General features: G+C 37.9%; 2 protein-coding genes and 1 long non-coding RNA gene across 11 annotated transcripts in view; 2 read left to right on the plus strand and 1 right to left on the minus strand.

The window, feature by feature from the left end:
* The window catches only part of MDM2 (MDM2 proto-oncogene), a 30,229-nt gene extending 22,028 nt beyond the window's left edge, over positions 1–8,201 (plus strand). For 6 of the 8 annotated variants that reach the window (XM_042947130.1, XM_042947132.1, XM_042947126.1 and 3 more), the window contains 3 exons: positions 77–232; positions 1,180–1,257; positions 3,708–4,787. In XM_042947130.1, coding sequence (XP_042803064.1) covers positions 77–232; positions 1,180–1,257; positions 3,708–4,283 — 810 coding nt within the window. In that variant the 3' untranslated portion in view covers positions 4,284–4,787. Of the gene's footprint in view, positions 1–76; positions 233–1,179; positions 1,258–3,707; positions 4,788–7,232; positions 7,589–7,839 lie in introns of those variants that run through there. The other 2 variants (XR_006204947.1, XM_042947128.1) reach the window with 2 other exon arrangements.
* Positions 8,202–12,891: 4,690 nt separating this feature from the next.
* Positions 12,892–25,778, plus strand: LOC122224815. Its single transcript, XR_006204948.1, has 6 exons — positions 12,892–12,982; positions 13,231–13,354; positions 13,440–13,523; positions 15,234–15,360; positions 15,818–15,901; positions 23,325–25,778. It is a non-coding gene; the product is annotated as an uncharacterized LOC122224815 (long non-coding RNA).
* Positions 13,323–27,488, minus strand: part of CPM (carboxypeptidase M) — a 79,853-nt gene continuing 65,687 nt past the window's right edge. For both annotated transcript variants that reach the window (XM_042947134.1, XM_042947135.1), the window contains exons 7-9: positions 25,732–25,884; positions 15,959–16,107; positions 13,323–13,975 (exon numbers count right to left, since the gene is read on the minus strand). In XM_042947134.1, the coding sequence (XP_042803068.1) occupies positions 13,733–13,975; positions 15,959–16,107; positions 25,732–25,884 (545 nt within the window). In that variant the 3' untranslated portion in view covers positions 13,323–13,732. The remainder of the gene's footprint in view (positions 13,976–15,958; positions 16,108–25,731; positions 25,885–27,488) is intronic.

Genomic DNA, 27,488 nt, shown 5'->3' on the forward strand with positions numbered 1-27,488 from the left:
GGGATGAGCTAGGAAGCTGTTACAGAGGCCAACAGGTAATGTACTTCAAGTAACTTTTTTTCCCCCCCTATTTTAGGATCTCGATGCTGGTGTAAGTGAACATTCAGGTGATTGGTTGGATCAGGATTCAGTTTCAGATCAATTCAGTGTAGAATTTGAAGTTGAGTCTCTCGATTCAGAAGATTATAGCCTTAGTGAAGAAGGACAAGAACTCTCAGATGAAGATGATGAGGTAGTTTTATTTCTCTATAGTCTGAATTTCTTAAATATTTTCTGTATTCATTGATGCTATTTGAAATTATAATGTATTCTGATTTCACTTAATCTTTGACTCTTGTTCAAACTGGAATATTTTGTGGACTTCAGGCTTTTGTAGTTCTTTGATTTATACTCTTGTAACTATAAATGTCAAAAAGTCAACAGTTCTTAATGTTCTTATAAAAGTCTTATTTAAAAAAAAAAAAAAAAAATTCCCCTTTTTGGGATGCCTGGCTGGCTCAGTGGGTGGAGCATGCAACTCTTGATCTCTGGGTCATGATTTCAAGCCCCATGTTTTGGGGTAGAGTTTACTTAATAAAGTTAAATTTTAAAATTGCCCTCTTTTAATATTAATTTACTTGAAAAAAAATTTTTTTAATGTTTATTTTTTGAGAGAGAGACAGAATGCAGGTGGTGGGGGGGGGCGGGCAGAGAGAGAGTGAGACACAGAAACCAAAGCAGGCTCCAGGCTCTGAGCTGTCAGCACAGAGCCCAATGTGGGGCTTGAACTCACGAACTGTGAGATCATGATCTGAGCCAAAGTCAGACGCTTAACCAACTGAGCCACCCAGACGCCCCTAATTTTTAAAGTAAAGTATGCACACAGTTAAAGTCACTGGAGGTGACCACCTTCAACATTTCTGGCTGTTTCACAGTTATTTAATATCCCCATATTTATAAAATAAAAATGCTTATACTGAATTTTTTGCCTTATTCATTTTAAACATCCTGTTGCCTTTTTACCATAGTGGGTGAGGATTTCATGGTCCTTCATTTTTCCCCCTCTATTTCATTCAACCTCTGTCTCAGAGGTTCTCATCTATAGTAGTACATGCTATTTGTTAGGACTTACCACTAAGAAGCCTTCCTGGTTAAGGAAAAAAAGGTGATAAATTGATGTTGATGGATTTATTTTATTAGGTATATCGAGTAACTGTGTATCAGGCAGGGGAGAGTGATACAGATTCATTTGAAGAAGATCCTGAAATTTCCTTAGCTGTAAGTATACATCTGTTTTTTTAAGGAATCAAAACATTGAGGTTAACATTAGAAAAATATGCCTAGTCTACTTCCTGACATGAGGTAATTTCTATAAAGCTAAAATCCTTTTTAAAAAGTTTTAAAGCATTTTTTTCTTTTACTGGTTGTGTTGGAATCTGTTACTACATTTTTTAGGGGTTTTTTGGTGGTAGGATATGAACTTTTAAATAATTTTTTATTGAGAATTTCAAGCATGTACAGCATAGAGAGTAGTATAATGTATTTCTAGTGTATTTATCACCCAGCTGTAATAGTTACAAACATTTTTCCCATCATGTTGATTTGTACTAGAGAATGAGGTAGGTAGGGTTTGCCATTTAAGAATTCAGGACGTTCACATTTCATGCTTCATAAGGTTCCTGGGGTATTGGAAGTTGGGTTTTTTACTGTATATTAAAGCTTTAATTTTTTTTTAATGTTTGTTTGTTTGTTTAGAGAGAAAGCAATAAGGGGAGGAGAGGAGAGAGAATCTCAAGCAGTCTCTGCACTGTTGGTGTGTAGCCCAATGCGGGGCTCAGTCCCATGAACTGTGAGATCATGACCTGAGCTGAAATCAAGAGTCGGCTGCTTAACCGACTGAACCACTCAGACGCACTGCTTTAATTTTTTTTTTTTTTTTTTTTTTTAATGTTTATTTTGAGAGAGAGAGAACATGAGCAGAGGAGAGGCAGAGAGAGGGAGACAGAGAATCCCACGCAGGCTCCGCACTGCCGGTGCAGGGCCTGACACGGGGCTCAAACTTATGCACTGTGAGCTTGAATTGACCTGATCTGAAATCAAGAGTTGGGTGCTTAACCGACTGAGTCACCCCAGTGCCTGTAACTTTGTTCTTTTAAAAAAAATTTTTTTCTTAATGTTTATTTTTGAGAGAGAGAGAGAGTGAGTGCAAGTGGGGCAGGGGCAAAGAGAGAAGGGGACACAATCCGAAGCAGGCTCCAGGTTCCAGGCTCCGCGCTGTCAGCACAGAGCCTGACACAGGGCTCGAACTCACAAACTGTGAAATCATGAGCTGAGCCAAAGTTGGACGGACACCCAACCCACTGAGCCACCCAGGTGCCCCTAATTTTGTTCTTAATGCCTTTAGTTGTATTTGAATAGGAAATCTCATTTTTCTTGGCTGAGTTGGAAACTATTATCTAAATGCAAAAAAGGTGAAATTGTAAAATTCAAAAAAAAATTTTTTTTTTTTTTGCTGTAATAGAAAATAATTCAAGTAACTAGTTGACTTACTTTATGCCAGACAAAGATCCTGCAGTTTATTGGGGTCTTTGAAGCACTTTCTCCCACGTTATAAAACTTTTGTCTTTGGTTTTATCAGTTGGGTAGCAACCTACATTGAGAACTCGAACTAATGTACAATAGTGAACAGTCTCCATCCCTACTGCTGATGTCTTAGGCATTTGTGAGGCAACTTAAAAATGGTTATATTGGGGCACCTGGGTGGCTCAGTCAGTTAAGCATCTGTTGATTTCAGACCAGGTCATGATCTCACAGTTTGTGAGTTTGAGCCCTGTGTCAGCTCCAAGGGCTCTGTACTGACAGCACAGAGCCCTCCCTCTCCACCCCCCCCCCCCCAAATAAATAGACAGTTTTTTAAAAATGGTTATATTATTCATGGCAAGTTTTACATGTATGTTGTCCTCAGGCAAGAAACATGCTTCAGTTAAGATAGTGGAATAAGAATATATTCGTTAAAAGAGCCTGGAGGATTTAAAGGGGGTTTGTTTTCCAAATTGCATGATGGTGGAAAGGTTGGGAAATAAGTTGAGATATGGGAGAAGCAATAAGCAGTTACAGAGGTGAGAACACAGAAAAGCATAGTTAAATAAGGGGCATACATTTCGGATAGTGACAAGGATGACAGATTTTAGGTGGCCGTGATTGCCGAGAATGTTTTAGCATTTCCTTTGTGGATGAAATGAGGGAAACTCCCTTGAGCCCAGGTTTTAGAGCACTTCCAAGGCAGTCTTAGTCAGTGGCTCATTGGGCAGTGGTTTCGTCTAGATTGATTGGTAGACATTGGGCCTAGGGTTGAGCCTTTAAGAGAGTGAAGTGGGTACAGGCCTCATTTCAGAGTAAAAGACTACATCACACTTGCTTCAACTAGATGAACCAGCTGTATCTATGTCCCCAGATAACTTTATTGGCACGTGGTTAAGATCATGGTGAATACATTTTTTGTTTTACGATTCTTCAGCATAGTTTGCCTGAAAAAAATAGATACTTTATGTGTGTTGTTATAATCTCATGCTTGAGGAAAGATTGTTACATGTTGAATGTTTTATATAAAACATAAAATGCTGAAAATTGAACTCTGATAGATTTTATTTCAGACATACTGAAGTTGCTAGAGTTGGCTATGAGTAGTTGTTAAAGGGTTACAGAAACGAACTCTTTTTTCATTGAAGGACTATTGGAAGTGTACCTCGTGCAATGAAATGAATCCTCCTCTTCCACCTCATTGCAACAGATGTTGGGCTCTTCGTGAGAATTGGCTTCCTGAAGATAAAGGGAAAGATAAAGGGAAAATGCCTGAGAAAGCCAAAGTGGAAAACTCAACACAAGTAGAAGAGGGCTTTGATGTCCCTGATTGTAAAAAAACTACAGCGAATGATTCTAGGGAATCATGTGCTGAGGAAAATGATGATAAAATCACACAGGCCTCCCAATCCCAAGAAAGTGAGGACTATTCTCAGCCATCAACTTCTAACAGCATCATTCATAGCAGCCAAGAAGATGTCAAAGAGTTTGAGAGGGAAGAAACACAGGACAAAGAAGAAATCGTGGAATCTAGTTTTCCCCATAATGCCATTGAACCTTGTGTGATTTGCCAGGGTCGACCTAAAAATGGTTGCATTGTTCATGGCAAAACAGGACATCTTATGGCATGCTTTACTTGTGCAAAAAAGCTAAAGAAGAGGAATAAGCCCTGTCCAGTATGTAGACAACCAATTCAAATGATTGTGTTAACTTATTTCCCCTAGTGGACATGTCTATAAAAGTAGAATTCTATATTTCTAACTATATAACCCTAAAAATTTAGACAACATGAAATTTTTTTTACACATATCAAAGTGAGAAAGTATCTCCGTACATGTAGATTTATTTCTTCTCTAGTATAATTTACTTTTGGAATGGGAATAGTAAATACTTCCTTTTAGAAAAATTTCACTTCTGTTTATATTCTCTGTTTGGGTTTTAATGTAATTCGAGTTCGATATGTAGGTCATCCTTAACCCCGCTACTCATATTTTAAATGATCCCCACTTTGCTAAAATTTAGAGACGTATCTGATTTAAAAAAATATAAGTACATTAAATGTAAGTTATGTACATTCAGGGTATGGAATGCAGTGATTATGCTACTTAGAAAACATTCAGATCTGCAGATGGTTTCATTGCCATGCCTATCCATTGTCTAAATTTTTAGGTTTAGTATACATAAATTATTTATTGATTTACAAATAAAAATACTAAATGTTTGATTAAGCATTGTTTCAAGAGTGTGATTATTGGATCTTACAATTTTTCTGTAATGAGCTTTGTTAAAATAGAAATTATACTTGAATATCCTCTATTTGGGTAATCAAAGGTACAAGTCTGAATGTGCTTCTATTTTTGGAATGGCCATCACTGCTGTTGTGTCAGTACACATATTAATGGACAACTTAATGTAGTTGGGAGCATCCAAGGCAACGAATAAGACCCAGCTTCAGAGAATGAGGTTACATGGTTTAGTAGGGCCAGGACATGCTGTTTTCTCCCTCCTGTTCACTTGTGTTATCACATGGCAGGTTGGCTTAAGTGGTTTCTCAACAAGTGATGGTGAATGTTCTGGAAGGGTATAGCTGGGGCTGGGAAGGGAGTTGGGTAACCACCTTGCTACCTGTCAGCATGAAAGCTCCTTGTAATTACCTGTCATTTCTCTGCATCATCTCTGAAACTAAATTCCATGAGGCCAAGATCCTTTTCTTGATTGTGAGTGACACAGATATATAGGTGTTTGATAATAATTTGAGTCAGTCACATCATTGGAACCTGTCTTGTAAAGCAGGAGTCCACAGGCTCCAAAGCCAGACCAGGGTTAGCTGTTGTCATCATTAAGTGCACTTTTTAATTTTTAATTTTTAAATTTATTTTGAAAGAATGTGTGTGAGCCCACCTGTATGTGGGGGAGGGGCAGAGAGAGAGAGAATCCAAGCTGTCAGTGTGGATCCCCATGCAGGGCTTGAACCCACAAACCACAAGATCATGACCTGAGCCCAAATCAAGAGTTGGATGCTGAACCAACTGAGCCACCCAGGTGCCCCATTTGTTAATTTTGGGTTTTAATGAGTGTTTTGAAGATACTGGTTAGTGTGTAGATGTCTGTTGGTTTAGGGTGATAACTGGAAGTTGTCATGGCATTGTGAAAAGCTTGTACTTGGTCATTGTTTGGGTTTTGAACTGGGTTTGATTTCATCTTTACAAAAAAGTGTTTATCTTAAAATGCCATCTGCTTAAAATTTTTTGGCCATATTATCTGTCATAGAGCCAGCTTTCTCTTCTATGTAGTAGGGAATTTTTGACATCTAAAAATACTTTAAAAAGATAAATATTTTAGTGCAGCAGCACACAGGTGCTTAGAAGTGTTGAATATGTTTAATTATAAATTGGACTGTTAACATGAACTAAATAAAAACAGAAAACAAGAGCAGTTTCAAGTGACAAGCAGATGAGACTCCCCACAATGTACACATTAAAATAATATATTGAATGAGGGAACCACAATTGATTATTTTTAGGAGGGGGATGATCCTAAAACATACTTGAATTTTTATCGCTGTCTTTTAAAGCTCTTCTTTAAAGATTCATGTTTTAAAAAACTAATAGGGGTGCTTGGGTGGCTCAGTTGAGCATCTGACTTTGGCTCAGGTCAGGATCTCATGGTTTGTGAGTTCGAGCCCCATATCCGGCTCTCTGCTGTCAGCGTGGAGCGCACTTCAGCTCCTTTGTCCCCCTCTCTCTGTACCTCCCCCACACATGCTCTCAAAAGTAGACGTTTAAAAAATAATTAAATAAATTGACCGACATCTTCCTTTCATCTCGTTTTAGTCCCACAGATTTGTCTTCAGAATATGACTGTTTAGATGTCCTAACAAGCTTATTACAATATCTCACATTACAAATTACAAAATTTCAATCCTTTCTATTGTTGTTACTGTCATGTTAGATGAATTCCATTGAAACATCTCTCAGTTAAATTTTAGTACTTTTATGTGTTAATTTGGTTCACACCTTCCCAGTTGACACCCTACCCTGCATTATTAGCCCTTCTTCAAGATCACAGTAAAACCAATCAAATTGACTTCACTGGCTTTGGTGTCCCCCATATTTGGTGCCTTTATAGATATTTACAGATAGCTTCATGTTTCCCTGATTTGAAGACAGAAAAAACTTAATTCTATTTCTTGTTGGATATTATCTCAAATGTATTGCGTGTTCATTTAGACTTTTAGACTTCTCTGTGAAACAGCTTTCTCTTCCCCACCATTGTCTTAAACCCTTTTGGTGCAAAAGTTCATTTCCATCTTCTCGCATGACTTATTTTTATCCTAGTAGAGTGGGAAGGGCTAAATTCAAATAGCAGATCTGGTACTTGCTTGCTTTGTAACCTGAGAATTACAAATATATGGAGCTTAGGATAGGGTCTGGTTAGGTAGTGAGGACTTATAAATGGTAGCTTTTAATAATATTTTTCTTGTAGCCAATTGTGACCATAACAGTGCCAAAACCCAGCTAAAGTAGCCTTGAATTAACCAGATCTTTTTTCTCCCCTACATTGTCTCAGTTCTGAGGTACTTTGTTCACACTTAAATTTACTGACGTGTTGCTTTGTACCTTCTCTCCAAAAGCAGGTTGTAATATCCATTTGTATCTCTTTCTTCCCCCCAGGTACCGAATATAATGCATTGAATATAATGCATTGCGTGCACAGTAGGCATTCAGTAAAGGATGGTGACTGGCAAGGAAAATAGCCGTGTAGTTTTCTGAAATTTACAAGAGGGGAAAAGACAGTTTTAAAAAACATCCTGAAAAAATATTGTCTGCAATATTGCAATAAATTACTTCAATGGCAAAAGAAACATTCTGAGAACACAGTGGTCTTCAAAAGTTGATACGGTATCAGAATTGTACCAGAATTGGTAAAGCTTTGCTTAAAATATCCCTCTATGTAAAAGTTCTTCCACCTTTTCTCACATTTATTTCCTTCTTTTTTAAGAGGTATGTGGGGGCGCCTGGGTGGCTCAGTCAGTTAAGGGTCCAACTGCAGTTCAGGTCATGATCTTGCAGTGAGTTCGAGCCCCACATCAGGTTCTGTACTGACAGCTCAGAATCTGCAACGTGCTTCAGATTCTGTGTCTCCCTCTCTCTCTGCCCCTCCCCGGCTCACACTCTGTCTCTGCCTCTCTTTCTCAAAAATAAACATTTAAACACATTAAGAAACAGAGGCATGTGAGAAGACCAAATCTCTTTAGTTAAGCACTTTTCTAACCACCAGGTGGAAGCATAGCTCCAGGAGCTCTCTGAAGGCCTCCATTAACGGAAGGTAGACCCTTAACAGAGTGGACAGAGCCCTCCCGGAACAGATTGCTGGGCTGGAGAGCAGAGACGTGAGTGAGTTGTGAGTGAGTTCTGCTCTTGGTTGTTAAAACACAAACTTCCCATCTTGGTCCTAGAGTCCTTCACTATTCATCCTTCAGAACTCCCGTGTCCTTGGTCAATGAGGGAAAACCATTTTTAAATTAACTTTGACTTAACCAGGTGTTATTTCAACATAAACTCTGGAAATGTTTAATGAATACGTAAGAAGGTGTAACAACTGCCTTTGTAAACTGGTGTTTCTAAAATTTGAGGTTCTACTGTTTAAATCATTTACTTTTCTTATAAAAAAAAATAGAAAACTTCTAAATAAATAGAAAATTTTAGGTGTGCCTGGGTGGCTCAGTTTGTTAAGCATCTGACTTGGGCTCAGGTCATGATCGCACAGTTCATGAGTTCAAGCCCCATGTCAGGCTTTGTGCTGACAGCGTGGAGCCTGGAGCCCACTTCCGGAGTTCTGTATCTTCCCTTCTCTCCCTGCCCCTCCCCCACTCACTCTCTTATAAACATTAAAAATTTTTTCTTTTAATAGAAAATTTCAAAAAAAAGGGGGCGGGCGGGGTGGCGCTCCTGGATGGCTCAGTCAGTTAAATGTCTGAGCTCCGGTCATGATCTTACGGTTCGTGAGTTGGAGCCCCACGTCAGGGTCCAGGCCGTGGAGCCTGCCTCGGATTCTGTGTCTCCCTCGCTCTCTCTCTCTGCCCCTTCCCTGCATTCTCTCTCTCTCTCCCTCTTTCAGAAAATGAATAAAACATTAAAAAAATTTAGAAAAATAGAAAATTTCAAAAATTAAGTAGGAAGAAAAGCACATAATTCTGCCATCCAAAAAATGGACTGATCACTTTTTTCTTTTTCCCCTGTCTAATATTTTAAAAATTAGCTTATTTTAAAATTGTACCTTGCCTTTGGGGGTAGTGGGAAGTAATGGATCCTCTAAGGAGCTGCAAATTCTGAAATCTAGTAAAAATATTCCAGGGAACTTCTGCCAAAGGGTTCCTATTATAATGAATTCTCTTTAGAAAATAGAAAAAACTGTTCCCAATTTGTTTTCTAATTTGAGATACTTGTCAAATTTGATACTTTTCTAATTTGAGATACTTGTTTTCTAACTTGAGATACTTTTTTGAAATTCATACCACTAAACTAGCCATTTCCTACTCACCTATGTCTCATTTAAACTATTGTTTACATGTTTCAGAGGGCAAACTTGGGTCCAGCCTCTCTGTCCTTGGCTAGAAATTTGACATCAGGGGTTACAGTGATTAGGGTTAGGGACTAATTTTCCAGTTCCTATAGGGGGCAAATCTTTGTTTATAACTATGCTCTGTGCTTCAAAAGCACTTTGAATTCAAAATTTATTACTCTGGACAAAAGACTTCCCCCTACATCAGCATTTCCCAAAATGTGTTTGGTAATCAAGGAATTTAAGTTCAGAAGGATGGTACTAGGCTAAATTATTTCAAGAAATGGTTCCCTGGCTATGTTTGGAAAATCCATTTCTTTCCTGCATTTCTCATTAATGTGCATTCTTAATTTTGCAGGTTTTTTTTTTTAATCACAAGGCACATTTTCATCTATCATCTTCCCCATGGTAAAAAGTAATCTGGAATATATATAATAGGGTGGGTATACATCATATCATATATATAAACCATCCTGGGGTGACTGGGTTTTGAAGAGTTGCAATGTTCTTGCTTCATAAAAAGGTCATTAAATTTGGTCTTTCCCAGGCTTTGTCTGGTGGTAATCAGTTCTGTCCAGTATGTGGACTTTGTTACACTTGCAGATTTGTTTTTAAGGTAACGTAATGAAAAGAAACAGTATTTTTTGCTTACATGAATATTCTTTATTGAGTCAGAAATACTCAAATTTACTGAACTCAGAGGTAGTCTTGGCTCTACCCAATAAACTTCATTGTCCTAGACAATTTGTGCAAGTCTTTAATTACAGTGCAGAAGGTCACTGAGAAAACATAAAATTAGCTGTGAAACATCTGATAAAAGGCTATGGAGTAGTTCATATGCTAAAGTAGGATAAAATGTTTTGTGAGCAATAGAGCATCTGCTTATTAGTGATATAATGTAAAGTCTCTAATGAAGTTTAACTCTTTCCCTAAACTTCTTAGTTATTGTGAGGGTATGTGTGTGTGTTTTGTTTGTTTTGGCTCTTTTAGGTGGGAGGTGGGTAGAAAATGATTTTTAAAAGTCATGAGGAAGATATAAAGGATTGGTCATAAAATAACTATATTGTCCCTGCAGAATAAAAACCAAACTTCTCAATTAGCAGCTAGCCCTGTTGCAATGAGACAATATACTGTGCTCATTTTTTCTGGATTCCTTAGGAAAATGTATTTCCAGCCTGGTATCAGTTATTTTTACTCTCTAAAGGTAGAGGTAACTTCTTACAACATTTTAAAAAACATTACAAATAAAATTCTATTCTGGAGCAAAACACAACATTGATTTCTTAGACTTTCAGAAATGCTGAGAGGAGGCTTTTAACATTTCTGATACATCCAACAGCTCAAGGTTAAATGTGATAATTAAGCCCCAGAATCAACCTTGACACTTATCTGCAGGGACTTACCATTTCTCTAAAATATTCCCCTCCATTTAGATTCATTCATGTTAACATTTATCATAATTTAAGTAGATACATGAAAGAAACCTTTGTTACCTTCATGAGATTCCTTAAATATTATTAAATGCTCATTCTAGCTAACCAGTGATTGTTTTCAGGTCAATTCTGTTTATACCTGGGGGAAGGGACCTGGTCTTTAATAAGGTATATTATACTGCCTTCAAAATATGCCACCTAGTGTTAATTATCCTTTCTCTGCCTGGGCAAGTAACAAAAAATTGCATCAAAATATGGCATTTTCATACCACTGCTTTTGATAGTCACAGACTCAGTCAAGCAGGAGCTTGTACATTTTACAGGTAAGGAAACTATGTGGGGTGGGTTTGAATTCAGATTCTTGCTTTCTAATTAAAATTTCACTCCCATGTTCTGTCTTCTTTTTCTCTCTCTCAAAAATCTTCACCATGTTGATTTCTCCATAAAAAGAATTATACCTGAACTCAGAACCTGGGGATTATAATCACCAGTCTAAGAGGGTAAAGAGACAGTACGGAAGGTGTCATACAGGGAGATTTGGGGCTCTGGTCTTAGTTGGAATGTCATGGCTGTTTCTCCTCTTGGACATTTAACTTGGTTAGTGGAGAGTGTAGCTGGGATTGAGTCATACTAAACTCTCACTACAAAGTTTACTTTTGAGCACAGCCATTGCTGCAAAATATATACCCTGAATGTACTCTGTGTTGAAGGTTTGGTTTAGATTTGTTTGGAGAGTATTTTACTTGTTTTACTTGTCTTTAAATGATTTTAAGTTTGATTCTGATGAAATTTCTGATTTTAAAAACATTATTTCCTTAAGAAATTTACACTAAAGCTCATGAACCACATCACATTTTGGTTTATGTCCCTTTGAAAATTGGTATCTTAGAAAAGGAAAAGCTATGACTCCAAAGGTCTGCTTGAAAAATAAGGCTTGATGGTAAATCGAATTTTATGTGCTTTGTAGAAATCCAAAATCATTTTCTGCAATACATACTTTCAAGTATATAATAAATTACGGTTTATTTAAATAAAAATGACCCAGATATTCAAGTTATTACCAGATTTTATAAGTGATAAAAAGACTACAAATTCTGTTTAGATTAACAAGTATGATTGTGTACATGTGAATAAGCTTGGCACAAGAATAGCTCCTATGTGCCCATGTGTCTCCCATTCACTTGTGGTTCTCATGCATTCACCATACACCAAACCCAACCAGTGTAGTTTCATTTTCAGATCCTATAGAACTTCCAATTGAAAGACGAAGGCAACTCGCAGTCCATGAGCAATACACAGCACTTAGAAACCTGCTCACGGAGTTGCTATTTTTTGATGTCCCCCCTCCCCTTAATTCTTATAATATTTTAAGACGGGTTAACTCTCATGATAGCAGAGAACAGTTGCTTCAAATTGAGTACTAATGGTAAAAATTTTGTTTTCTAATTTAAAAAAGGTAGCTTGTGTTAACAGGTAACATGTTTACTATGAACCTTAGGATAAATGCGAAGCGTAGTAAAAACACCATACTTGAATTTATTTGTTGACATGTATTTGAAAACACTCTTCTGTCAGTGTTACTACTGAGCTGGAGATTGCCAAAGCATTGGACCTCATTTGACAAAATGACTCAAAGCCCAACAGTTTCTGAGAGAGACTGGGAGTAGTAGGTTTGTGGAACTCTTCACTCATTCATTCAGTTTCTGCTATGTACTGGGCTCTGAGGATATAAAAATGAATTTTCCCAAACAAATTAAATACACTCTGGCCTCAGAGCTCACATTCTATTAGGGAAAATCATACATGAAAGTAGAAGATCATAATACAGTTGTAAATTCAATAATAGAGGTAACACATTAGAGAAGCAAAGAGGAAAGGTCTCCAGATTGACTGGGAAGGGGTTGATGGGGTGGAATGGAATGGAATGATGGTCAGCAGAGACTTCCTAGAGGAGTTGATACCTGAACTGAATTTTAAAGGAGTGGGAAAGAAAATGTCGTGGTGGGTCAGAATGGTATTCCAGATATAGTACACAAATAGCACATTAAGTGTATAGGAGCTACAAGCAGTTGACTGATGGTTTTTGTTTTGAGTAGATCCTCTTCCTCAGTGCCATGTAGAAGATGGACTTAAAGAGGAGAAGGCTGGGCACAAGAGACTAGCAAAACTGTCACCGCGGTGCCAGTGAGCTATGGTGGCCTAAACTTGACAACGTTACTAGCCATGGAGAGAGGGAAGATCAATCAACATTTGTAATTAACATCAATCTTTAGTGACTGACTGAATATATGGGATGAAGGAGGAGAAGAAACTGTCAAGGATAACACTCAGGTTTCTAGTTTGGTGGTACCAGTCACTGAGACAACTACAGGAGGAAGAGCAGCTCTAGAGAGAAAAAATGTGTGTGATTTCTACATGAATTTGAGGTACCTGTGGGTCATATCCAGGTAGATATGTACAGTGGGAAGTTGGACTGGAGTTTGAAGCTCTGGCAAGAGGCTGGACTTACACATTTGGGGGTCATCAGCGTAACTGATGTGGCATCTGAGCGCAGGAAGGCAGGGACACTTAATTGACCTGTTATTTTGGGGCTCTGTAGACACAACCTTGTCATCCCATCAGGCCCATGTTTTTGTGGGCCACTGAGACATTGTTGCCTATTTTCTCTCCTCAGAACATCTGATAAATGAAATTTTCCAGTGCTATCATTTCTCCACGTGCTGAGAATTAATTATATTTGGCACCAGTAATTACTATATATCTTCACATCTAGCATTCACCACAGGGTTTTGTATATAGTAAGTAATCAATGAATGTTCATCTTCATTGCTTATATTCATCTGGCTCTCTGTATACAAAATTAGCTCCATTTTTTTCTTGCAGGAACTTCTTTCTTGATTCTCAAGTTTTTCTTACAAATTTCTAAGACAACTTCAAGATTGAGCATAAGTGGATAGTACTTGAAAGGTAGGTATCTTCCATTCATCAAGACTAAATCATTGCTTTTGTTATCACCACACATAGCTTGCTGTGATTTGGAAACAACCATTTATCTTCTGAAGGACCATGAAGTTTATTCAGTCAAGGTCCCACAGTGGGAGTTGAGAGTTGCAGTAACCTGGCATGAGTAATCCCTGATTCCAGGTGATGATGGGGAGTGTGTTCCATATTTTGCTTTATTTGACAAATATGTGAAAGACAGTCACTAAAAATAAGAACAGACTAGGCTTTGTTGCCTCTGACTGGCTTGGCAAATCACTATATAGAGGAATCTTAGAACATGAAGGATTTGATACTGGGATAGAATCCAGTTGCACTCTGAATGGAAGTAAAATATCCTTTTTAAGAGCACTGAAGTTCTGGGATTTTTCTGGAATAACCACGTTTGTGAGGTATGGATCATGCCCTGGGACTGTAACCTGAGAGGAAACAAGAAACAATTATTTTCTATATGCTAACTACTTTGGATGTAAATTAAAAAAAAAATTATAAAAAAATAAAAATGTTAAATAAAAATAAAAATATATTATCTTAGAAAAAGAATAAAGCCAATGACTTAAAAAAAAAAAAAAAGAATTATCTGAGTGATTTCAGATGTTTTGTGGGGCCAGCACTAAAAACACTGATGTCTACCACTACAAGTGTGCCCTCTATGAAACACATGTAACCATCTGCCAGGCCTCCCCAGCTGGTAACCGCTTCAGTCCTGCTCACTGAATGAATTGTCCAATGCCCATTGATATGGACCACCGTTGCTAATGCTGTTGCCCCAAGAATTATAAAGTGAAATAAGACAGGTCCTTTATTTGGAGATGTAAGCCAGGAGAAGAAAGCCACAGACTGTATCCCCATCATTTCTATGGAGAGCAAAGGTAAAGAGTTGACAGTTTCCCTTTGTCCCAAGTCTGTACTTAATATCCTGATTGGGTATCGATATTATTCGTAAGTGGAATTCTTTTTTTAATTTATTTCATTTTCCTTGCAGCTGATCTAAGTGTACAAGTTTATTGCTTCCTCAAAAAGCTTTGATTTTACCCAGTTTTCTCCATGAGTTTGAGTCCTAAGCTAGATTTATTTTTTTGGTAGAAGATATCAGAAAAAATACGACAAATGCTAACCTAACTACAGACCATGTCCACTAAGAAATACTTTTACTATATATGGTAGAGAGGGAAAAGAATGGGGAAAATCATTTATTGGGCACTAATATATATTTCAGTCATTCATTTCAGCTTCCAAAGTCTTGCCTTCCACTCTTATCCCAGAACTAGTAGCTAAAGCCAATAGGTACTACATTAGTCTAACTGGAAATGAACAATTCATAACTTTGTAAGTGTGTGACTTATTTTTGGGATTACATAAAAATAATTTAGCTTCATTACAAGGAGCCCCCTCCCCTTATCATAGAATGGACATGTCAGTGTAACAGGAACATAAGGGGCCTTTTAAGGCAAAGATTCACAGTGAATTGATGTCTTCCTGGTTCTAGGAGAGATTCTTAACAAGAGGATTAGCAGTTGATGAGCCCCCACTGCTGAGTACTGTGGGGATCACCTACGGAACAGAGAAGCTCTGAATCCTGCAGTTGTATAAATTGAAAAACATGCCTTCCATTATTTCACCTTTATAAAATACAAGGCCAGTTTTTACTACAGAATAGATGACTTTTTTCCCCAGGAGTCACTCTGTACAGAACGACTACCATAGTTGGGATCAGACTCACTAGGCAAAGCAGAAGAATCTTGAGTTTCTTAGAGAAAGTCAAATCAAAGAGGAACGGGCACAACCTGGTCAACTAAATGAGGTACTTCATTTAATTCATTTACAAAAACCTGTTTGCGCTCAAACTAGTCCAAGCCTCCTCCTAGGAAGAAATGACTCAAACATCTTAATAGAATTAAACCTGGAACTTTACTTGCATTGATTGGAACTCACCATCATTTGCTTATGAAAGGGCTGCAAAATAGGTCGGTCTGTGGATCAAATTTTATTTATAATGAATTCTAAGGAATCTGTGCCCCAATCCACTTAATAGCAGAAATTATGTTTCATGAAATGGGTGTTAAAATGGTATTCCATGAAGCTTGGAAGTACTTTGGCTACATTGTTTAATTATTGTTATTAATAAGGGTCATTCTTTTATCATAAAAGGGATCAAAAGAAATAGAACTTGGCTTCTATTAAAAACATTGCCAGTTGGGGAAAAACATGATTTTTTTGGTTTGTTCCTATCACTCTCACCCTCTCCCACTCCCTACCAGATGCCATGTCTGATGTTGTCCTTTCCTTCTGTCCTGATGTATCTACTTCTGGGACTTTCCAGACTTATTTCAGATTCCTTCTGGGTAAGTACTGCAAGTTCTAAAGTGTTTTAATAACAATAACTAGGGCTGTATACTTACATTTATTATGTAGGACCCAGGCAAGAGAAGGAGATAATACTCTCCAAATTTGTTGGTTCTATAAGGGCAGATATGTTTTCTGTTTTGGACTTCTACAATTACATTGGGTAACGGATTTCCATTCTGATCAAAAACTTGACCCTTTACACCTGCAAGACAAAAAGCATTAAATGTTAATACCGTGTTTTATGACATATAAATTCTTGTAGTTACTTAAGAAAAATATGCCCAATATTTATTAAGTTGTCTTGATAATAACAATAAAGTATTTAAGGGAAGGTAAACTGTTTCAAAAAATTGAGATCTAATTGTCATATAACATTATATTAGATTCAGATGTATAACATAATGATTTATTTGTGAAATGATCACCATAATATATCTAGTTAACATAATTCAAAATTTTTTCTTGTGATGAGAGCTTTTAAGATTTACTCTCAGCAAATTTCAAATATACAATACAGTATTATTAACTGTATTCATTGTGCTAAACATTAAATCCCCAGGATTTATAACTGGAAGTTATACTTTTTCACCAGCTTCACCCATTTTAGCTGCCCCGTGCTTCTGGCAACTACCAATCTGTTCTCTACAAATCAGTAGGAATTTTTTGTTTGTTGTGTTTTTTAAGATTTTATTTTTAAGCAATCTCTACACCATATATGGGGCTTAAACTCAACCCTGAGGTCAAGAGTTGCACACTCCACTGAGCCGGCCAGGTGCCTCTGTTTGTTTTTTTTTTTTAATTCTACATAAAGGTGATCATATGGTATTTGTCTTTCTCTGTCTGACCTTTCACTTAGCACGATGCCCACAAGGTCCATCCATGTTGTTGCAGATGGCTGGATTTTTTTTTTTTTTTTGTATGAAGAAAAAGTGATGTGCATATACATTTTCTTTATGTGATCATCATTAGACCCTGAGGTGGCTTCCATGTCTTGGCTATTGCAAATAATGCTGCAGTGAATGTGGGGGTGCAGATATCTTCTCAAGTTAGTGTTCGATTATCTTAGGATAAGTACTCAGAAGTAGAACTGCTGGATCATACTGTGTAGCTCTTTATTAATGTGAGGAACCTACATAGTGTTCTCCACAGTGACTGCACCAGTTTACATTCCCAGCAACAGTGCACAAGGGTTCTCTTTTCACATCCTTGTCAATACTTGTTTCTTGTGTTTTATTTTTAGCCATTCTGACAGGTGTGAGTTGGTGTCTCATTGTGGTTTTGATTTGCGTTTCCCTGATGATTAGCAATCTTGGGCACCTTTTCATGTACCTGCTCGTCGTCTTTGGAAAAATACCCCTTCAGATCTTCAGCTTAATTTTTAAGTTGGATTGTTTTTTTTTTTTGTTTGTTTTGTTTTGTTTTGTATGTTTGTTTTTTGCTGTTGTGTCGTAGGAGTTCCTTATATATTTTGGCTATTAGCCCCTTACCAGATATATGATTTGGAAATATTTTCTCCCATTCGATAGGTTGCCTTTTCATTTTATTGATGATTTTCTTTGCTGTGCAGAGCTTTTTAGCTTGATATAGTCCCACCTGTCTTATTTTTTCTTTTGTTGCCTTTGCTTTTTGGTATCAAATCCAAAAAAATAATTGCCAAGACTGATGTCAAGGAGCTTACCACTTATGTTTTCTTCTAGGGGCTTTATGATTTCAAGTTGCATATTCAAGTTTTTAATCCATTTTAATTTTTGTGTATGATATAAGACAGTGGTCCAGTTTGCTCAGCACCATTTATTGAAGAGACTGTCCTTTCCCATGTATACTCTTGGCTCCTTTGACATAAATGAATTGACCATATATGCCTAAACTTATTTCTGGGCTCTCTATTCTGTTCAATTGATGTATGTGTTTGTTTTTATGCCAATATCCTTCTGTTTTGTTTACTATAGCTTTGAAGTATAGTTTCAAATCAGGAAGCTTTGTTCTTCTTTCTCAGATGGCTATTCAGGGTCTTTTGTGGATGCATACAAATTTTAGGGTTGTTTGTTCTCTGTGAAAAACACTGTTGGAATTTTGATAGGTATCGCACTGTGTAGATTGGAGTTGTATGGACTATTTAACAATATTAATTTTTCTAATTAATGGATTATCTTCATTTATTTGTGCTTTTAATTTCTTTTATCAAAGGTTTATATTTTTCTGTGTACAAGTCTTTCTCACTTCCATGGTGAAATTTATTCCTAGGTGTTTTGTCAATAATGCAGTTTTAAATGGGATTGTTTTCTTAATTTCTCCTGATAGTTTGCTATTAGTCTAGAGAAATACAACAGATTTTTGTATATTGATTTTGTATCCTTCAACTTTACTGAATTTATTAGTTGTAACAGTTTTTTGATAGAGTCCTTAGGGTTTTCTATATATAGTATTGTGACTTGAAAATAAGTGAGGGTTTTACCTCTTCCTTTCTGTTTTGCATGCTTTTTATTTTTCTTACCAAACTGCTCTGGACTTCCAGTACTATGTTGAAAAAAAGTGGTGAGGGTAGGTGTCCTTGTCTTGTTCCTGATCTTAGAAGAAAAACTTCTACTGTTGATTATGAGGTTAGCTGTAGGCCTTTCATATATGGCTTCTATTATGTTGAGGTACATTCCCCTCTATACCCACTTTGTTGTTAGTTTTTCTAAATGGATGTTAAATTTTGTTAATTTTTTTTTCTTCATCTATTGGGATATTATTTTTCTCTCTCATTTTGTTAATGTGGTATATCATGTTGATTGATTTGTGGATGCTGAGCCACCTTTGCATCCCTGGAATAAATCACTTGATCAAGGTCCTTTGAATGTATTGTTGAAGTTGGTCTGCTAATACTTTGTTGAGGATTTTTGCATCTGTGTTCATCAAGTATATAGGCTTGTTATTTTCTTGTAGTGTTGTTGGTTTTGCTATTGGGGTAATGCTGGCCTTATAAAATGAATTTGAGAGTTATCTCCTCTTCTGTTTTTTGGAAGAGTTTAAAGAGGACTGGTATTAACTCTTCTTTAAATGTTTGGTAGAATTCACCAGTGAAGCTATCTGGTCTTGAGCTTTTGTTTAAATTAGGAGATTGCTGGCATATTTTTTATTAGTAGTAAAAGGTCTGTTCAGATTTTCTATTTTTTTTCATGATTCAGTCTTGGTAGGTGTATGTTTCTATGGATTTAACGATCATCTAGGTTGTCTAATTTTTTGATGTACAATTGTTTAGTCTTTTATGATCCTTTGCATTTCTGTGGTATCAGTTGCAACATCCCTTTCATTTCTGAGTTCTTGCTCTCTTTTTCTTGGTGAGTCTAACTAAAGGTTTATCTTTTAAAAAAAAACAGCTCTTAGTTTTGTTGATCTTTTTATTGTCTTTCTAGTTTTTATTTCATTTATTTCTTCTCTGATCTTTGTTCCTTCCTTCTAATAACTTTGGGCTTAGTTTGTTCTTTTCCCCTAAGTTGAGAACAAACTAAGTTGAGGTGTAAAGTTAGGTTATTTTAGATTTTTAAAAATTTTAATTCCAGTAAACATACAGTGTTATATTAGTTTCAGGTGTAAAATATAATAATTCAACAATTCTGTGAGATCTCAGTTTCTTACTGTTGGCATTTATCCCTATGAACTTCTTAGAATAGCTTTTGCTGCATCCCGTAAGTTTTGCTATGTTGTGTTTTTATTCGTTTCAAGGTTTTGATTTTTCTCTTTTGAGCCACTGATTGTTCAGTAGCATGTTGATTCACATCTGAATATTTGTGAATTTTCCAATTTTCTTCTAGTAATTGATTTCTAGTTATATACCACCATTGTTGGAAAAGATGGTCAATATGATTTCAGCTTTGTAAACTTATTAAGACTCATTTTGTGGCATGACATAAAATTTATCCTGGAGAATGTTCCATGTGCACTTGAAGAAAATGTATATTCTGCTGCTGTTGGATGAAATGCTCTGTGTTTATTAAGTACAGCTGGTCTAACGTGTCGTTTAAGGTCAGTGTCTTCTTAGTAATTTTCTGTCTGATCTATCCATTGGTGAAAATGGAATATTAAATCCCATTACTGTTATTATATTGCTGTCTATTTTCCCCTTTAGGTCCGCTAATATTTGCTTTATATAGTTAAGTACACCTATATTAGGTCTTCTTGTTGGATTGGCTCTTTTAGAATTATATAATGACTTTGTCTCTGATCACAGTCTTTATCTTAAAGTCTGTTTTGTTTTTTTTTGTTAATATAAGTATAGCTATCCCAGCTTTCTTTTGGTTTCCATTTCCATGGAAAATTTTTCCATCCCTTCACTTTCAGTCTGTGTGTGTCCTTTTGTCTTGAAGTGAGTCTTGTGAAGGCAACATACAGATGGGTCTTGTGGTTTATTTATTTATTTTTCTTTTTCCTCCATCTAGCTACTCTATGTCTTTTGATAGAAGAATTTAGTTCATTTACATTATAGTCATTATTGATAGGTATGTACTTATTGCCATTTTGGTAATTGTTTTCTGGCTGTTTTATAATTCCTTTGTTCTTATTCTCTTCCTTTGTAATTTGTTGGATTTCTAGTGTATGCTTAGATTCCTTCATCTTTTATGTAGCTATAGGTTTTTGCTTTGTGGTTACCTTGAGACTTACATAATACAGTCTACTTTAAGTTGATAATAACTTGATAGCATTCCAAACCTTTGCATGTTTACTCCCTCCAGCCCACATTTTACATCTTTTTACCTTGGGATAAACAAATTATTGTAGCTATATATTTGCTTTGTTTTTTAATGCTTACAATAGTTTTATAAGTGATAAACCCACTACCTTTACAACATTAGATTATTCGGAATTTTATTAAATATTTTTTACTAGTGAGGGGGGCGGGGTGGAGGGGTGGTGGAAGAGAGAGAGAGTCTTAAGCAGGCTGCATGCCCAGCACAGAGCTGACATGGGACTCAATCCTATGACCCTGGGATCATGATCTGAGCCAAAATTAAGAGTCAGATGCTCACCTGACGGAGCCACCCAGCCACCTCTTCCAGTCTTGGAGGAGTGGTCTTTTGTGGATGAACCTTATAATTCAACTCTGCCCTAGCTCTTGGTTGTTTCTCAAACCTTTGTGTTTGTCTAAGCAGCCTACTTTATTCTTAGTAGATCCCAGTAGTTGAAGTTGTGCCAAGACCTGTCAGTACCTAGATTGAGGCTGATTAGAAGCCAGACCTTCAGGCAGAGGCTCTTAAAGTATCCAAAAAACCTTTCAGGGGGAAGACTGGGGACTGGATGTGTCTCCCTGCTCCCTTTACACTGAGCCCTGGGGTGGTAGCCAGTTAAGAACTATTTGTTTGCCAGTGTCCTGTTGAACCCATGAACACGAACCCCACTGGCTACCAGAGCTACCAAGAGGTACCAGACGCTTGCATAAACTCCTTTTTGGGAGACACTGGTGACCTGGAGGGAGAGAGAGTGCAAACATGGTGTCTGCTGGCCTCCATCTTTGGAGAATATTTCAGTAGACCCCTAGATGTGTGTTAAATCTAGGTGTCTGCCCTTCAGGCCAAAGCTTTAAGAGCAGCAAATAGGCCTCTTTCACAAAAAAAAAACAAAACAAAAAAAAACCCAAAAACTGGGCATCTTTCAATTGGTGGGCTCTGCACGAGGCCCTGGCAGGTAGCCAACTGAATCTGTATGAATCCTTGAAGTTCGATATAGCCTTGAGGGTCTTGTGGATGCAAGTCCCATGGCTTTCAAAGCGAGGTGTTTTGAGGGATTGTCTCTTTGGTGTAGCTCTTAACAGTAGAGTGCCAAATATGGGGTTTAAACCCTTTGCGGCTCAGGGAGAAGCTTGGAGGTGTAAGTTCCTTCCTGATGTGTGCCTGCACCAGGGACGGGGGTGTATGGCAAGATCGTGTCTCAACCTCTCCCACTCGTTGCAATATAGTTTTATTCTCCCTCACCCAATGTGTAGGAATGGCTCAGGTAGTTTTTGGGTTTCTTTCAGAGGAAATTGCCCCATATGTAGCTGTAGATTTGGTGTGTCTGTGGGAGGAGAGGAGTTCAGGATCCTCCTACATTGCCATCTTGAACCAAAACTAGGAAAACTTATTTTTGGATGTAACTTAAAATACAGTCAGGCTACCAATTGTATATATAGGCTAAATCTGTTGTAAATATATTCCATTAATAACACAGATTATCAAAACGAGAGAACACAGATGACAATCTAAGTCCATTCCTTTCCTTTCCAAGTTGTCTACTCAGTCACCAAACTACTATGACATTGCCCTCAGTGGATTCCATTAAATCCTAAACTAAAAAATGCCAGTGTATTTACAAAAGGGGGTGGGGAGGTGCCTGGCTGGCTCAATCAGTGGAACATGTGACTCTTGATCTTGGGATTATGAGTTTGAGCCCCATGTTGGGTGTAGAGATTACTTAAAAAATCTTTTTAAAAAGGCCAGTGTACTTATAATAAGATACTTATCTATGCAAGGGACTTAAGAGTTTTGTCTCCTGGTCAAACTACATGTGAAACAATTATAATCACAAGATTGCTTGGAATCATGGAACTGATTGAAGGTGTCTTATTACTAACAACAGGAGTGAACATTTAGTGACCAGTTAGTATGTTTCAGGCTCTATGGCAAAGTGCTTAATGTGCATATTCTCTTTGAATCCTCACATCAATATTATCACAGTTTTACAGATGAGGAAACTAAGGCTTTGGATTATTAACTAACCTTAAACTTGTACAGCTAAGTGGTACAGCATGGCTGTAAATCCACACTAATCCCCAGAGCCCCCACTGAATCCAGGACCACACCCCACCCCTCAAAATTTCAGGAGTACAGTTGACAAAAGGCCATTTATATTTAAAGACTCTGAGATGGAGCCCCGCATCAGGCTCAGCACTGCTGTGCAGAGCCTGCTTGGGATGGTCTCCCCCACCCTCTCTTTTTTTAAGTTTATGTATTTTGAAAAAGAGACTCTTCTCATTTTAAATGTTACTTTTCACCTTCTAGTTTGCTCACTTAATGACAAATCATCTTAATGACGTAAGACTCCACAATGAAAAAATGACCCTGAACTATCCCCAAACTATCTACTTTGTAATTATTTACTAGAGCAGAAAAATATGAGGCACATACTAGTTTCCTTCAGAAAAGTTTAAAATGAAACATCTTTGTCTCAAACATTAAACAGACTTCTGGTTGACCCAAGTTGCCTTTTACTTTCTTTCCTAATTCTTGACTCTTCATTTTTCCCCCAGAGAAGGAATTACTAAATGTTGTATTTCCTTCTAGTATTTTCAGAAGACATCAGCTATGTTAACCTCAATTTTCATGTAATTTGTTCTTTTACCTCTTCTAAAAGTTTCGTTTATATTTATTTCTCTTACTTGGTATTTATCCTTTTGGTCTTTAGGTAGTACCCAACCACAAACATCAGTCGTAAGTTAGTAGCCTGATTATGCATTTATTCGTTGGGTATCAGTGCCATTATTCTTTGAAGAAATACTTCCATCCTGCCCTTCTTAGGAAGTCCTTTGACACATTAGGTAAGTACAGATATGTCCCGTCATCACAGCTTTGTGTGACAGAAAGAACCCAGTCAAGTCTCAGTGTAAATCCCAGCTCCTAGGACTCTGTTTCATCACCTGTAAAACGGGGGTGATATGTACCACCTTCCAGCCCCTTCTATTGGTGCAGGAGGCCTTTCCTTCCCAGACAAGGTAGGCCGGAGACTTCCAGATGGGTCAAAGTCTCAGAGGCGTCTTAAGCAAGTGATGAAGCTAAGCCAGTGAATGCAAACACAGCTTGACAAATACCAGTACTTTCTTTAAACCACAGTAATACCCCTAAGAAGGTGTTTGCTCCCATCATCCCTAAGCAAAGATATTCTTTGGCTTCCTACTACATACCAAAATTGAGAGACCTTTTCCATCCAGTAACAGTAACCACACTGTCAATATTTTGAAATCGGTTTTCATTATTAAATTAGAAAAAGAAAATGCCTGCCTCTGTCTTAAACCTTAAAAGGGGGCAGGGTTGATGTGCTTTATATATACTTTTAAGTAGATTGTGCATACCTGATTATAGGGACAGGCAGATAAATACTCTTTATGAAACCTAGTGTAAATGGACTTGTAAGCCCTCCAAATTAAGAATTACTTAACATGCTATAATTTGCATGTTAAGTGACAGTTTATAAAGCTCCTCGTTGGCATTATTAGGTCACCATGATATTTCAGAGCCCACCTTAATTCAGTGCTTAGCAAATAACTTTTACTGCTAGACTGAAATTCCAAAAATAGTGCAGTTATGTGGAGCATATTCCTTGTCCAGCTTGCAGTCACGCGTTGATGTTGATGGAGGAGAAATTTTACAATAGGCAGAGGAACATATTAAAGGTAGAAATACAGTAGAAAGGCTAAATGTGCCTCGTGAGGAAAATCTAGTGGTGAAATACCAGAATAGTAATCAGGAGAAGACCCAAAACAAAGCTTGATGATGTGAAAAAGGAGAAGGACCCAATAATCTAAATAAATGCTAATAATGACTTTTTTAACATCTTATCACAGAGAATCAGCCTACTTCATGAACTGGCTGAGACATTTGACACAGCCCTGTGAATTCACCACTAATCTTTGTGTGCTTGTGTTTTTGGGTGGGGGGGAGGGTGCTGGAGGTTGGGGATAGAGGTATGAAAGGAGGGAGGGGCATCCATTTTAGGGATATGGAACCCAGAGAAGCCCTTAATTGTCCTTGCACTCAGCCCTGTACCCCCTGTGCTTCTGACTCTTCCCTTCCTCAACTGCCTCTGTCTCTTTAGCAGGTGGAAAGCTTTGGCGTGAAGCACACAGAAAATTCCAGGAATTGTGCAGCTATATAGCAGGCCTATGAGGCAAACCTCTTCAACACAAACACATACCTTCTACTTGGGCTTGATGGGGTAGCATAACTACTGTGCCAATTTCTGATACGTTTCTTCCCCCAAGCCATATGAATGGAGAAAACTAAACTCTGGCAATGCAGAAGAGCCTTCCACACTCTGCCCAAAGAGACACAGCCTGGTTAAATACATTTGAACTCCCTGAATCCATCACCATCACAAGCAGTATGATGGTTTTTAAAGCAAGGTCCCTGAACCGGCAGCAGCATCTCCTTGGGAAAGATTAACCAGTCAAGGCACACTAAATCAAACTCTGGGGATGTGTTTTAACAAACCCTCCAGCGAGTCTGCCGTACATGTTCGAGAACAAACACTCTTGCCACATTTAGCCTGTCTATGACAAAGGCTAGATAGCTGTCAAAAACCAGACTAGACTGGGAAGGTTCCCAGGACCAGATCATTTGGCAGAGTTGCAGGCTGTGAGGGGTTTGAAGCTAATGGTGCCAGGTCACCAGCCCAGGACTAGAAAAAATGCAAAATGGCATGTTCAGGGTTCTCTGGATCTATGATATTGTGTGACAAGTGGCAAGCAAACTTGGCATTTTCTAAATGGGTGATGATGTAACAGAGTCATAACCTGTTTTCCTGGATCTCTTGCCAGATTTCTAGGGCTTCAACATGTAAAATGTGAAGTACTGTGGATTTCATACCCCTACACTGAGTAGCATACCTCATGCTCTCTCTTATATGAACTGACAAGCACTGTAACTCTCACATGCTGCAGATATTCATACAGGGAAAATTCTTCATCATTAGTTCTGGTACTAAAAATGAGGCTGTACCGAGAAAACAAACAGGGACTTGCGTTTTCTCAACCCAAACATTTTGCCAGATGCCATGTTTTGTGTTAAGAGGAATTAATAAGAAAAATCTTACAAACCTAGGTGCACCTGTTTTATATATTCAATCAATGAGGCTTTGTTTTTATTCCAGAAGAATGGAAGCTTCTCCTCATGAGGATATTTACAGCACGACAGCTCCAATGTAATTTCAAAACACTGGGCCCAGATGTAGTTGTAATCTTGCATTCCACCTAAACACAAGCATATTTAATTTTTTAAGGTCTAAAATTGGAACAGAGTCAAGTATCCTGTCCCTTGGGGACAAATGAATCCGTTGCAAAGAAAGTACATTTAAACAGGAAAAGATGAATTTGACATATTAGCATATAAAGTCACGGCCTGCCATTTTATTACCCAGGCATGAACAGGCAATCCTAAATGTTCCCATATGGGTAACTGGATCAGAGCTAAGGTTCAACTGTGCATCAAAATCAACTGAGGGGCAGGGGAAGGGTCAGCCTTTTTTTTCCCCCCGATCATACATTACAAAAAGGATTCATCAATGTACATTTCTTCTGTGAAAATCATTTTAAACTGAGAGTGATACTTCTAAAAAATGTTTTTGCAAACCATTCATAAATACACATGTAAGCTAAGTATACTCATTCGGCGGAATAATAGTGGCTGACATTTAGTGAGTGTTCACTATTACCGGGCACCGTTTGAAGAGTTTGTCACCCATATTTTACAGATGGGGAAACAATCGCTTACGGTAAGTAACGTGCCAGTGAAGGCCGAGCCCAGAGCACAGGCTGTCTTGCGGGCCCCGTGCTCTTATGACACGAAACTGCTTCAGGGGATGAAAGAAAGGCTGCTGTGCTAACTTTCGGGAGAGAAGGGACCCAGGCCCCCTTGCGTCCGGGGCTGCCGTCACCTGTGCTCAGTTTCTGGTTCTTACCTCTGAAAACCCAGTTTTCAAAAGGGTATAATCATATTTCCTATCTTCTAAGATGCAAGATTTTCATATTTTAAAATCTCTGAATTGGATGTGTCTTAAATTTGATGGCTAAAAACCATCATTGTGGCATGAGTTTGGCCAGAAACATTTGTTTTTTCTTCCTTGGTGGTACCGTGTATTTTCCAACCAGTGGCATCTTGGATTTTGAAATATGGTAACTTTGAAGGAAGGACTTTCGGCCAGATTTCAACTTGTTGTACTTGATAATCTGCCTATAAAATACATTCTCAATTCCATCAGGGTATTTCGGAAGTACTGAATTAGAAAAAAAAACTCATACTAATAGTCAAAATACATCAAAATATTATCTAGATTAATATCTACGTAGATCTAGATTCTAGCAGGAAGAATTTCTATGTCCTTTCTAGATCCTTTACTCACCTTCTAAGTTTTGTATTTCTCTCTGAGATCATTTTCACCAAGAAATAGAAAACAGAAAAAAGGACGAGAATAATAAAACAGAAGCCCTTGGCTGGACGGCTCTCGGACAGAAAGAATTTAAATGGCAAAACAGGTGTACAGAGCACGCAGGGGTGAGAATGCTTACTTGTGGAGAGCGTGTGCGCCTGTGGATGAGGCACGCCGGGCCCCGAGGACAAAACCTCCAGGCTGAGCCAGGATGCTGTGTTCTAAGCTCCTCAACGTAGCTGGCTCTGCCTGCATTTTCCCTCAGGAGACACAGCTGACACACAGCGACACTCGAAACAATTCCCAACGGTGACACCAGGTTCCTAGCTAACCTCCCGCAAGCACATCTGGATGTGTCCGGAAGGTGACAGACAGGGCGGGAGGGAGCCCTGTCCTCCCTGGGGGAGTGCTGAGCAGGGACTAGGCTTG

Source organism: Panthera leo, chromosome B4 (genome assembly GCF_018350215.1).
Source record: "Panthera leo isolate Ple1 chromosome B4, P.leo_Ple1_pat1.1, whole genome shotgun sequence".
NCBI classification, from domain to species: domain Eukaryota; kingdom Metazoa; phylum Chordata; class Mammalia; order Carnivora; family Felidae; genus Panthera; species Panthera leo.